The sequence below is a fragment of the Acomys minous genome (assembly GCF_964271855.1).
Source record: "Acomys minous genome assembly, chromosome: 16".
Lineage (NCBI taxonomy): Eukaryota > Metazoa > Chordata > Mammalia > Rodentia > Muridae > Acomys > Acomys minous.
This window is the reverse complement of record NC_140498.1, coordinates 45,121,249-45,134,509: the sequence shown is the minus strand read 5'-3', so window position 1 is coordinate 45,134,509 and position 13,261 is coordinate 45,121,249. Positions and strand designations below refer to the sequence as shown.

Below are 13,261 nucleotides of genomic sequence, written 5' to 3'. Positions count from 1 at the left end.
AGGCTGAGGCAGGAGGACTCCCACGTGTTTGAGGTTAGTCCACACGACATGGTGAGTGAGAGCTTCTCTATAACCGACTACTGTGAAACCAGGATCTGCTTTGAGGAGGATGGATGATGCTCGGAACAACCCCTTTTCTGACGAGATTGTTCCTTTTAAAGCAAAAACCAAGCGCTCCGATCAGTGGGGCCGTTGTATGAACAAAGAGCCTGATGCCAGAAGCCTCCACAGCAGGGGGAGGCAGCCACACTCACTGCAGAGTAGCGTGAGGACTGTAGGAAAAGTCCAGGGGTTCAAACATCACCTCTCAATACCTTCCTCTGTGTTAAACAATGAATGGGGGAGGAGGGAGGAAGAGAGAGAGAGAGAAGAAAGAAAGGTAGATAAGTAGGCAAAGCCTGAGCTAGACTTGCAGTAACACACCTATAATCACTGAACTAGCAAAGCTGAGGCAGGAGGATTGCTATGAGTTGGATGTGAGGCTGGATTTCACATCAAGAGCATGCCTCATAAAGAAAATTATAAACAAATAAAGGAATAAGAAGTAAATATACCGACTCCCTGGAGGCCTGTGTGTACGATTAAAAGAGATAATCCATGAAAATATGCTGAGTCATGTGCTTGCCACCCAGGACTCCATAAACATTATTGATTATGTCACTATTTTAATTATGTCATTGTCATCATGGTGCTGAGGACAGCAAAAATCTCTGGTCTCCTCAGTAGACTCACACTATCTCTTCCTGTTTACAGAAAGGGCTTCCTTTCTTAAACTGAACCAAAAGAGAAGAAAAGAATATATGTTTTATATATATATATGCATATATAATAAAAAGAAAGTGTGGGGATTTCTGAGTTTGACACAGAGACCCCTAGTGGAAGGAACTGAAATTGCACCAACAGGAAAAGACTCCATTCCTTCCCTTCCTGCTTCAACAGCTCCTCAGACTCCTTGGAGAGGAAGGAGTTGGGGGCGGGGCCGGGGGAGTGGGGGAGGGCAAAGAATGAGAGAAGAAAGAGAAGGGAAAAACAAATAGATAGCTTTCTGTAGATTATCTGGATGAGCGAGTCTGTCGTCCCTTCTAAGCAGAGGCGATGGATGCGGAAGCAGCACAGAGCTGATTGTAGGAGGGGCCTTTGTGTTTCCAGAAACTCGAGGAGCGACCCAGATGTAGTCCCTTACACCTTGCTCTTATGTTCCCAGAACCAAAGGGACAATCAGCCAGCAGGGGCTCTTCTTCTTCCCATAGGGAATGGGGCTGTCTGCTCTAACTGTCCTAGCTGGGGGGCGCTTACTCTGGTATCCAGGTCAGGGAGCCCACCGAGGCAGCCACGCTCGGTTTTGGAGCCTATTGGAATCTGCATCTGCATGTCCTGGGTCTCCAGCACCAGGGCACAACGACATTCTGAATAGAAATAAATGAAGCCCCTGTAGTGTGATTCTGGCAGCTTTTTGAGAGTGAATAACTTTGCTACTGACAAGAGCAAGAGGTTTTCCCCTTCCTCTTCCTGCCATGCAGCATTAGATGAGCTACGCAGCTATATCACAACCCACCGCCTGCAGCAGGAAACACCCAAAGAAGGAAGGGGGAGCCGAGAACTGAGCAGACAGGAGAGATGAGAGCCCCAATGTTCCCATTCAAGGCAACGGCAAAGAGAAGTAGGCCCTGCGTTACCTTAAAACACTTAGCCATCTCTTTAGCACCTACGTTAGGATCTATTTTTTCCAGTATCTTGAGTATCTACAGGCTGTTTGCTGCTTCTCAAGCCCTGAGTGGTAAGCCACCTCCTCTCACCAAGAACAATATAAAATGGCCATTCTCATCTCGATTTTTTTTTTCTGAAGAAGCAATTAAGGTCCAAATCAAGTTAAGTGACTTGCTCAATTCAGTCAGATCAGTTTGTGACTAACAGAGTTGGGATTAAGCCTCTGAGCCAGGCTTATGCTCTACATACAGGGGCAAGTAGCACCTGCCTTTTGCAAACCACATTTTGAAGGGAGACTTGACACCCAGGCTTCTAAGAGAAGATCAGTTTTTGCATGTGAATTGGCAAGGCTCCCTCCCTGCCTAAAATTCCATAATTGCTGCTAATTGTTCCTAGAATATTCCAGGAGAGCGGCTTCCTCCTTCAGCCCAAGCCCTTTCGTAAGAGCCCAGCTACTCAACCCAGGCACAGAAAGCGGTTCCCCTGGAAGGAATACCACGGATGCTTGCTGCTATTTCCAATAAGAAAAAGCCAGTTCTCCAGGTGAATCCCAGGCAAACATCTGCCGCCAAGGAAAGAAAAGACTCATTAAGCCAAAACCCTCCCTGTATTTTATTCCCGAGTCCAGGGAAATCTGAGGTCCTTAAATCCTAAAGCTGCCTGGAGTTTGTTCCAGAGCCACAGAAGAAAAAGAAAAATAGTCATTAAGTCCCTGAGAACACACACTGGCTTTCTGAATACACTGCATTCCTACACTACTCCCTACTCTGTGTGTGCTGAAACAACACAGAAAAAAAATGATTAAAACTGGGTGCAACTGTCTTGCAACTATATAGCCTTGATGAGTGCTAAGGTCTGCAGTGGCAGCCTCTGACCCAGCCCGTTGTCTCAAAGCCCTCTGTATATTGTAAACATTAAATACATGATGTCTTCCTTTTGCTATGGGCTGCTATCTGGGCAGAGGGATGGAGAGGTGACATGAAGAAAGCTGTAAGTTAATTATGCAGTCTTGCTCTCTGCATACTGGATCAGAGGAAGAAAGGAAGAAGTAATTCTAGCCAAGAAATGGCAGGAGGTTCCCTAAAACATGCAATGGACCACCAAGCTGATGTGTATCTAAATGCACTATTGCAATAATGGTGCACAGGTTAATGATGCTAAGACTCTCTCAGAGACAGGGGCCCTTGGGCTTTGCCGACTGAGGTTGTCTGGCACCTTGTGGGAGATCAATAAACACAGAATGAACACAACATGGTGCTGGCCAAGGGCTGTCATCCCAGCAGTGATGTTGACTGAAGTAGGAGGAACCAAAGTTCAAGGCCAGCCTGAGCAACTTACAAAGACCTTGTTTACAATAAAATGTGAGATGAGACCTGAGGATAGATGAAGGTCAGTGGTAAAAACACTTGCCTAACATGTAGTAGGCCCTGGGTCTAACTTCAAGACTCAATAAGTGAGCATACATCCACCATGTGAACTCTGTAAACTTGGAATCAGCGAGCAAGTACGGAGTGACTGTTGTTTTAGATAGATGCTGGAAAGCTTATCGCCACTGTAATTGGGCAAGGGTACTCGCTAACTTAAATGTAGGTTAATTTCAAAATGAGTAAAGATATGTCATCTCTGGTAATGATTTGGTTGGTAAAAATGAGGAGGAGAGAGGCAGGGAGGGAGGGAGGAAGGGAGGGAGGGAGGAAGGGAGGGAGGAAGGGAGGGAGGAAGGGAGGGAGGAAGGGAGGGGAAGAGAGAGAGAGAGAGAGAGAGAGAGAGAGAGAGAGAGAGAGAGAGAGAGAGAGCCATGTTTGTCTCATTCACATTGATTCACTCATCCTATGTGCCCCTTGACAAGATAACAGTGTAGCCAAAAGGAGCCTTGGAGCCTCTCTGTGAATGCCACTCCTTAGGAATTCCATCAGGGCCAGGCCCTCTTCCTACTCTCCCTGTCTTGGGTCCACACCTCACAGGCATCATTCTCCAGTTCTGGAATGATTTTCTTTCCACCTTGTGCCTCATTTCAAAACAGCATAAGACACCACCCTACAGAATGTATGCCTGCTAGCGCATGCACATATGTGTGCACGAAGGTAGGAAGACAACCCGTGTCCCACCTCAGGCACTGTTTATACTTTGAGGGCGTCTGTTGCTGGGTTGGAACTGGCCTGGAAGATTAACTTATTTGGTATTTTTTTTAAAAGTCTAAAGGGTTCTCTTATCTCTGCCTTCCCAGTTCTGTAATTTTTAAACATGTGCCAACAAACCTGCTTGGTTCCTATCCACAATAGGTGCTGGGTACCAAACACAGGCCTCATGTTTTCATGGCAAACACTTTAGCACTTCGGCTAACCCCATCCCATTGCTCTTTTTTACTCCTTGGCTGCTTTCTAGCTTTCCTCAGGCCCTCAGGTCGGAAGAACCATCTCCTCTCCAGAGGCCCTTCTGAGCCTTATCCTTCATCCTCTTCACCTCCTACTTTCTGCTCCCCTAACCTGAAGCTGATTTCTGGGTTCATCCCCATCCACGATCATTCTTTTACTGGCACCTCAGCCCCACAAGAGCATGGACACTTCTTAACATACTGAATTAGTAACAATATTTGGAAACAATGTTTCATATAAACAAATGGCTATACTCTACGGGCTACCAAACACAGGTAGAGGGCAGTGGGTACTGTCTCCCTTGTTTTAAGGTTCTATTGCATGCAAACCCGCACACTCATCTACTGCTCTCTTTTCTGAACAGCCACATTCAGTGTCCATCAGCCCTAAGGAATTATGAGTGAAACTTACGAAAAGGCTGAAAGACCTCAACTGTCTCAGTGCAAAGCTAAGACAGTGCTCTGGACACTGCCAAACACATATTAAATACAAGAGATGCAGATGGGTAGTGGAGGAATCCAGAGGAAAGGATCCCAGGCAAGGGACAGAAAGCATCTTTTGCATGCTCTCTCCCTCCCTCCCTTCCCCCCCCACCCTCCCTCCCCTCCCAACAATAAACAACCATGCGTGCAATATGCGAGGAGGAACAGAAACAATAGTAAAAGGCATGTCAGGAGCCTGTGCACTCCAACTGTCACCACTTTGCTAACCTTAAGAAGTTCTTAGGCACTGACTTTGGGGTTCCTTGGTGAGCCACCTCCTAATAATGTCCTCCTGCAAGGACAGACTGTGACCACTGCTCATTTCCCCAGCTTACTTGCACTCGGCATGGTAGAAGAGCCAGGGCCCCTTCCCAGGCTATTGTGCTTAAGAGTTGACCCTGCTTGACACAGACCCTTCCTCAATTGAGCCAGGAGAGGCAAGTCACATCAGGGTGACAGCCACAGGCCAGAGCTCGGCCCTGCAAGGCTCTCTTCAGCGGCCCTGGAAATAGGCAACTTTATTGATGAATGGAGCTTGCTATGCTTTTCTTAATTGAATTAAGTGGCACACTGGGACACCTCTCGCTGTCCATTAAAGAAGTCTCTGCAGATGGGACAATTATGCCCATGTCTGCCAGCCCTGCCTCTTTCTCAGGACCATACCCCATGCCCATCACCAGCCCCCTTAGGCACAGATGCGCCAACCTGATTTTGTTTACTGTGCCACACTGTCTTTCTCTTCCAGAAGACCATGATTTGCCTGATAAACTACACGGCTTTGTACCAGCCAATATGAATAAACAAACATTATGTTTCCTCTTGGGGCAGGGAGCTTGGTGAAATGAATCAGAAACCCCTAAAAAACAATTGTCTACCCTCAGCACATCGGCTACCGGACAATCACTCAAGGGCCGGCTGTAAGGAAAACAGATGGTGTGTGAGCACTAATGACATGGGCTTTCTCCACTCCCAGCGCAGGCAGAGCTGCTGCTGGCTTGCGTGTTCTGACACACAACCCACCACGAAATGGCAGGCAGAGAGGAATGGCTCAGGAGACCTGTCTGTGGACAGACAGACACATTGTGGTTTCCACAAATGAGCACTGCTTTAAGTGGCTTTAACGAAGAGACAGTCCAGGTAATCTTGCAGTCGACAGGAAGAAATGATACTGATTTCATGACACCTTTCTCTCTATGGGGGTGAGGCATTGATGCACCCCAGTCCACTGGACACTGGGCCTTGCCCTGTTCAGAATGGTCCCCCTGCACTGCACATACCTTCTCTCTTTAGTTTAAAAAAAAATCAGAAAAAAATCAGCAGGGTTCGTTAATCAAACAATTTATAGCAGACAATATCTGAAGATAGAGGCAGTCAGACGTCTCGTCGTGGCAAACAGCTAGCCAAGCCTGCAAATGTGCTCACTCCAGCCACTTAGATCTCTTTAAACAATCCAGACATGGAGATAATCTATCCTAATTCTTTTCTGCGTTATTGACACTATCGACTACCCCCAATCCACAGCACTATCTAATAAATCAGGATGGGATTAAGCCAAGAAGAAAGAATGTGATAAAATGTCATTTGTCCCCTCCGTAAATCATCAGATGGAGAGACACAAGGGGAGTAAGTGCAACGAGAATTGAACTTTCCTACGCAGCCATAATTGTTATGCCTTACCTAATGTCTCCCAAATTTATAGCCGCAGCCGATGCATGGAGGCAAGCCTCCACCACTCCACCACCATCCAGCCTCTGCGAGAGAGGCCTTCTACCCCAGTGGGTTTCCACATTGAGCAGCACTTTCTAATTAAAGACAGAAAGGGCTGATGTGCGGGTTTCAGTTCAATTGCTTTCGATCTGAAGGTGTCCGCCATGAGCAATGGCTTCATTTACCAGGAATTACCCTTTGTACAAACCACTTCACTATTTAAAACAAAGCTCATGCATCACCATTAGGTTGGGAAAAATGACCCATCTTTGGATATTGACAGTGGCGTGGGCCACTTTAGAGGCCCCCTTTTCCTCCCCCTCTTTAATGTGGATTTTAAGTATTTGATTCGGTGTTAAATTTGGGCTGATTAAAAGGTTGGGAGTGAACAGCGATTGACAGATGAGAAGTCTTCATGGAACAGAACCGGAGACACTGAGGGTAGGGCAGGAACAAGGAGCAGTAGGTTCATATGCTACCGTAGGTTTTCTTTATGGAGACAGACCTCTGCGAAATACAGCTCTAGAGGTGCGGGGTGTCTGTCCTGCCTGTGGTCTCAGCATTCCTCCCCAAGAAATGGGTGTCTAATTTTGGTTCCCCATGACTTAGGAGATTCTGGTGTGTGTGTGTGTGTGTGTGTGTGTGTGTGTGTGTGTGTGTGTGTGTGCTGTTTTCCATTAAGCAAACAAAATATATTCTCCTTTGATCTCACCGATAATAAGCTCCAAATTTGGAACTGGAATTCAGAATTTTCCCTTACAGCAAGAATGTTTAAATGAATACCCAGTTAGGAACTCTGGAAAGCTTCTGCACAGGGAGTAGATACAAGCTGGCAGTCAAGTTGTGGGGAGATGTCACCATCAAAGGAGCCACAGAAAGGGCCACTGCAGTGTATCAAGCCTAAGGCTGTGCTTTGCCTCAACAGCGAGAAAAAAAAAGCCAGCCACTTCAGCAGCCCCTTCATCCCTTCTGTCTGGAAGTGGGCTGCAGCTACAAGCCCATGCGGTATGCTAGCGGTATTTAAGTGTGCATGTGTGTGTATATGCATACAGGTAAGTGATGATGGCATCATTGGCTGGATTGTCTAGATGCCAGAAGGGCTACCCAGCTTTTTTCCATCTCACAGTTCCCAACTATAGTAATAGTTTGCTAGTTAGGAAAGAGGGAGGAGGAGGAGAAAGACAAGACAAGAGAAAAGAAAGAGGGACGTGGGGGGAGAAAATAGGAAATCACACACTTTAGGAAAATATCTATCTAAAGGGACATTACTAGAAAATATAAACAAATGATGCGAAATATGTCACATCATGCAAACACCAAAGACACCACTTCACTGGTCTGAATAAATAGGCTATATGTAGCAAAGGGTTTGTGCTGTTCTCACTTGGACACTCAGGGTATGCTCCCAAGGCTGAGGCATCCTAATTGATTTCTGGTTTTATGTGTTGTCTTAAGGGCTAGCCTGAGAGAATTTAGGAAGGCAGAAGGGATGTTGATAGCAAGGCCAAAGAAAGCATATAACCAAGTCGTTTTCCTGGAGTGCTGGGTAGAAACTGTCCCTGTACGAAATGTCATTCTACGACAGCACGTTTCAATGGAGAGCAGTAGTCCCTAACACATGAGACCACAGACATTAGTAAAAAGCAGGATGAGAAATGTTTCAAAATAAGAAAGGAGGATTTTAACTATTTCCTTATGTAACTGCTGATTAGGATGATAGTGATTTTTGATGCACGCCTTTTTCTACATACGACGTTAAATGCTTCTAATTAAGGTATTGCTAATCACAAACGAAGCCTGGTTTGTCTATTTGATCAATATGCTTTGAAAATATGAACTAGCTCTCTGTTCATCAAACGTGTGGCTATGTAATATTAGCTATAGATTAATAGCAGAAAAAAGGCAGAGTGGCTCCTTACTGGCAGAAGACGTTTAGTGTGTACTGGTATGTGGCTTGTGTAGATTACAGGGACCTCCTCTCTAAATCAGCCAATTGTCTGGACTGGTGACTGAAAACAATAGCACAAGACCCTGACTTTGAATCATGACATCAAAAAAAAAAAAAAAAGCAGAAGAGATGACCCCCAAGGCACAGATCCCTGATAGTGAGTTTCCACAAAGCCGGGGGAGGGGTAGCTAAAAACCTTGATTGTAAATAGGACAAGCAAAAATAAATGTCTGTCTTTTCACTTGCGAATTTTAGTAAAGCTCAATAAGAGACATACTTCTGTCATTTACACTTGTTCTGACCCCATGCCACGCTGTTTCCTCATAACCACTTTCACAGAAAGTATCAAGGGGAGAACACACTTGAAAGCTCATTTCAAAGCCCATCCTCCATCCACCTTTCTGGGAACAGAGCTGTTGATTCAGTCACCTTTAAATATTTGTTATGGCTGCCAATGCTTCCCACAGCAGGTGCTTCCTATAGCGAGGAAGCCCTAGTTCTGTATGTTACACTCATCCTTTTCACAACAAGCACAACCTCTTGTCCAAAGGCGATGTCTTCCTCCTTAAGCTCGTCTTAAGTGGACAAACCAGTTTAATGACGAAGGCACAAATACAGCTTAGTTAGAACACATACCCACCAGAAAGGAAGGAAGCAGAAAGCACTCGTAACATCCTACTGGTTAGATAGTGCTAGTCCAGTTGATTCACAAATAAAAATGAAAGACATAAATATAGGATTAAAAAAAAAAGACCGCATTACCCTAATAATTAGACTCAATCCAACTGAGGTTTAGCAACTGAAGAAATTCTTACTGGGATGTTCTTGTGCTGGATAACTGACGTAAAGCACACAGACACTGGACACACATTCACGGCTGAGGCAAAGAAATGGTAGAAGCTGGTGAATCATGTATTATCGATACATCCCAAGAAGTGGTCCCTAGTATAATTTATGAATCAGGAAACGAAATAAAACAAATACTTACAAGCACAAACCAATTTATTCACAAGATTGTTTTTTTTTAAAGGGCTGTTTAAAAAAAAAAGGCTAGCAGCAATAAATATGAGGAAGAAACGCTTTCTGGAGGCAATCAAGCTGATAACAAATTACCCAACTGTTCAAACCAGAACCCCGGCATGTTATAAAGACATATATTCCTGTAGCACAGATTGGAGTGGGACATCTTGGAGGAAGGGGCCCCTCTCAACTCTTGCAAAGGAAGTTTAGTTAACACACACACACACACACACACACACACACACGCACACACACACACACGCACATTTTGAACCAATGGTACCCTTGAAGTGAATTAATAAAAAAGCAGGCCAAAAGGATGAACCCCATGAAAACTTATAGGACAGGACAGAGGCCCCAGGGAGTCAGGCCACAGATTCCCACCAGCAGACAAAACCCCTTTAATCTTGCCAACTCACAGCACAGACCCCGCCCCATGACACAGCCATCTGCTCCCTACAGGGTAGTGCTAGGCGGTTCCCAAAGCCCAGGGGTAGGGAGTTAGGCAGAAGCCTTTCCAGTAAGAGGGAAGAAGGAGACCCAGTGCAGCCTAGAGCAGACATGCAGAGCAAGAACCAGAACCGAATCCAAAAATGTGCAGACGTGCACTGGATGCAATGAAGCCATCGGACATCCCTGGTGAGACCACTGTCAGGGAGTGGACAGGCCTGGGGTATAGGGACAAGCAAATATGCAAACAAAACCACCCAATGTTCAGGCCAGTCTGACCATGTTCACACAATGCTGGGAGTTTAAAAGATTTTTTTCGTTTTTTGGAGGGCTGTCAAGCTCCAGAAATCCCAATCCCAATATTCTGATACCACAGACAAACTCTCTCTCTCTCTCTCTCTCTCTCTCTCTCTCTCTCTCTCTCTCTCTCTCTCTCTCTCTCTCTCTCTCACACACACACACACACACACACACAAACATCATACCATCATATGTACACACTTTTGTTTCAATCATTAACACAGCTAAGCTAAAAGTACAGGCACCTGCATGTCTTCACAGAGCCCCAAACTCTTGCAACATCATAGGGATCTCTCCTCTCCTCACCTCTGGGACTTCTGACATGAAAAAAGATGCTCACAGAGGAAAAAACAACAATAACAACAACAACACAGTTTTTCATTTTCAAATTCCGAGTCTCTCAGGCTAGAAATCAGTGTTCACAAAGTATTCAGACAGGTGAATTAAAATAACATCTTGACTTGACGAAAAATCAGAGGCTCCCACCCAACCCCATCTTCGAGCCCCCCAACCCAGGCCCCCCTAACGCGCAACCCACTGAAGCGATACCCAGTCTTGCCAAGCTGAGAAGGAGCTGCCACCACCAAGAAAGAGCCGCGCGTCTTACCTGCTGTAAGTACATAAAAGTCAAGGCACACGAGAGCTGGGGACACATGCCCACGTTGGGGAGTGCCACGCAGGTGGCCCCCGTCAGAGGATGCTGCATCGCGATTCTCGGGTGCCCGCAGAGCGAGAGCAGAGACGCTCACATACAATCTACAATCGCGTTGCTTTTTTTTTTAACCCTCTTGCCTGGTGGCTACAGTTTTTTTCTTTTAATTTTTGCTTATTATCTAACTCACACAGCAGTGGCTGTCCCTCTTGCTCTCTCTTCCTCTTTCGTCTCTCTCTTTCTCCCTCCCCCCCACCGCACCCCAAGAGAGTCCCTCCTCCCTGGCTCTCCTCGCCCTCGGGTTTGCTAGTACCCAGCTTTCATCAGCCTTCAACTAAAGACACTTAGGCATAGAAGTGTGTTGGTTCCCCTCGGCTTATTGGGCCTGTTATTGGAGCGCTCTTAAAGTGGAAGGTGCCCCTCACCCCAGCCCGCAACCCCCTAAAGGTGACAAAAATGGGCAAAGTCGACTTCTATGAAAGACAGAGGGTTAAGATGCCCTGATAAAGATGCTAGAGAGGGAAGAGGAAGAAATGGAGTAAGAGGGGGAGGAGGAGGAGAAGAAAGGAGGGGAGAGGACCCGGAGGGAAGGGGAGAGGGAGGGGGAGGGGAGAGGAGAGAGAAAGAGAGAGAGAGAGAGAGAGAGAGAGAGAGAGAGAGAGAGAGAGAGGGAGAGAGATTTAGACTCACAGCTTCACTGTCGCTCACTCGTTTGGTGCTGATGCTGGGAGTCTTCTCATTTGTCAAAGAGGTCCAGGGGTAGGGTTGTGCGTTTTTTTTCTTTCTTTTTTAAAAGGGACTAGCCAAAATTTAAATTTTGTCTGCTAAAATCCTCCGAGGGGAGGGAGAAGGAGAGCGAGCGTGTGAGCGTCCCACATCTCCAGCAATCGAAGGAGCTGGACCATTAACAAGACTGCTCAGCTGGGACCCTGAGGAGTCCGGGAGATTTTTCAGTCGGCGGCGGTTTGTTTGCCTGACTCGTTGGCAAATAAACACACGAAAAGGGATTCCCCTTTTGTAAGAAGCTTGGGGGTGATGGACACGCCAGGGTTGGGGTGCTGCGGGGGAGGGGGCAAGAAGGAGGTCCCTTGGCCCCTGCGTGGCGCTCGGGCGCTGCTTCTCCCCTCCACCTACCCCTGGAATCAGCCTTCCCTGGGCAGCCCCAAGCCCCGCGGCTTAGCCAGAGAATCCACCGCAGCTGCTCCACTAAAATGCCAGCTTGAGGTGAAAGCGAGGGGCCTTCTCTCAGCCTAGAGCCGTTGCTCTTCTCAAATTATAAATACACAGGGTGGGCAAAAGTCCCTGTCTGCTAAAGGATTACTGTTAGTGCTGCAGAGAACAAACTGAAACGGTTTTATTTTATATTTTCTCCTCTTCCCTGGCCCCCTTGGTCAAATTAACATTCCACTCCTGCAGTCGGATCTTCCCCCTCCCCTTTATCTTATGAAGTAATAATTATTCATTAGTAGATTTCGTTAGTCTTTATGCAATAAAAAAGTGATGTGATCTGTGAATTAAGAGAAAATATGAAGACTCTAACCCATCCTTGATTCCCACAAGGGGGAAAATCCTGGCAATAGTAAAATCATGATCAGGAATAGTTGCCATAATTTATATAGATTTATTTTGAGCCAGTGATTGGGTTTCTTCTTTATTCTCAGAGCAAGGGTTCACTAGGACCTGGTTGCTAGGTTCCCTGAAAGAATCCCAGGTGAGCGTTGGTGCCAGCTTTTCAGACAGAGCTGCCCCTGAGAGGGAAAATGATTCTTTCAAGAGGGGACAGTGAGGCAGGACCCTGAGATTGGCCACTCCAGAGGCCGTCTCCAAGGGTGCTCCCCCACATACTCCCCCACGTTCTTAACAGAAAGAAGCCTTCCAGACTGACCCCTCAGCCTGCAAGACACAATTCACTTGGCAAACTAATCAAAATGCTCTCTGAAAGAAAGGAAAGAAGGCTCCCACAGTTCTTCTGAAATGTTATCAAAAGCCATATAATGTCTCTCTCCACTGCGCCCAACCTGAGGGACTGTTCTTTTCTACCTCCGCTTTGCAAACCCACTCCTCCAACCACCTTGTTGGGGCTCCTATAGCTCACACACTCCACAACATGTTTAACCCTTTCTTTGCAGAAGTTGCTCAGCCGGGCTGGGAGAGCCATCCATGGCTAAGTGCTTCTTGGGGCTATTTGTGGGTAAGAGGGTTGGCAGAGATTATTCTGAAAAAAAAAATGCTTGCTGTGCGTTGTCTCGGAAATCAGTGGCATTCGTCACACAAGCTCTGAGTCACGCAAACCCCTAGTGCCTCTTTCCTCACTTTCCTTCCTTGTACTGAGTTTTATCTGACAATTTCCTAAACCAATGAGAAAGAACGAAAGACCAGAACTCTTGGCTCTCCATTCTTTCTTGCCTTCCCAAGCTCTTTCTTTTCCTTCAAGCAATGTTTTCTTCTTGAACAAGAGAGATTTTTTTCCCCCAGTCAGACATTGGAAAAAAAAAAAACACTACAGTGTTCCAAGAACAGGGTAGAAATTTCTCTTCAGCTCATTTTCATAAGAAATGAGATAAGTAAAGCCTGCCGCTCTAATAAGACCTTATCTGGATGGTCTAATGAAAAACAAATA

At 46.2% G+C, this 13,261-nt stretch overlaps 1 protein-coding gene across 38 annotated transcripts in view; it reads right to left on the bottom strand.

Annotated features, from left to right (window-relative positions):
- RBFOX1 (RNA binding fox-1 homolog 1) overlaps nt 1-13,261 on the bottom strand; it is a 2,117,065-nt gene that overhangs the window by 359,938 nt on the left and 1,743,866 nt on the right. For 4 of the 38 annotated variants that reach the window (XM_084764439.1, XM_084764445.1, XM_084764431.1 and 1 more), the window contains exon 1: nt 10,597-10,893. The exons of 29 other annotated variants lie outside the window; for them this stretch is intronic. In XM_084764439.1, the coding sequence (XP_084620565.1) occupies nt 10,597-10,695 (99 nt within the window). In that variant the 5' untranslated portion in view covers nt 10,696-10,893. Of the gene's footprint in view, nt 1-10,596; nt 10,896-13,261 lie in introns of those variants that run through there. 5 more of the 38 variants (XM_084764425.1, XM_084764430.1, XM_084764441.1 and 2 more) reach the window with 3 other exon arrangements.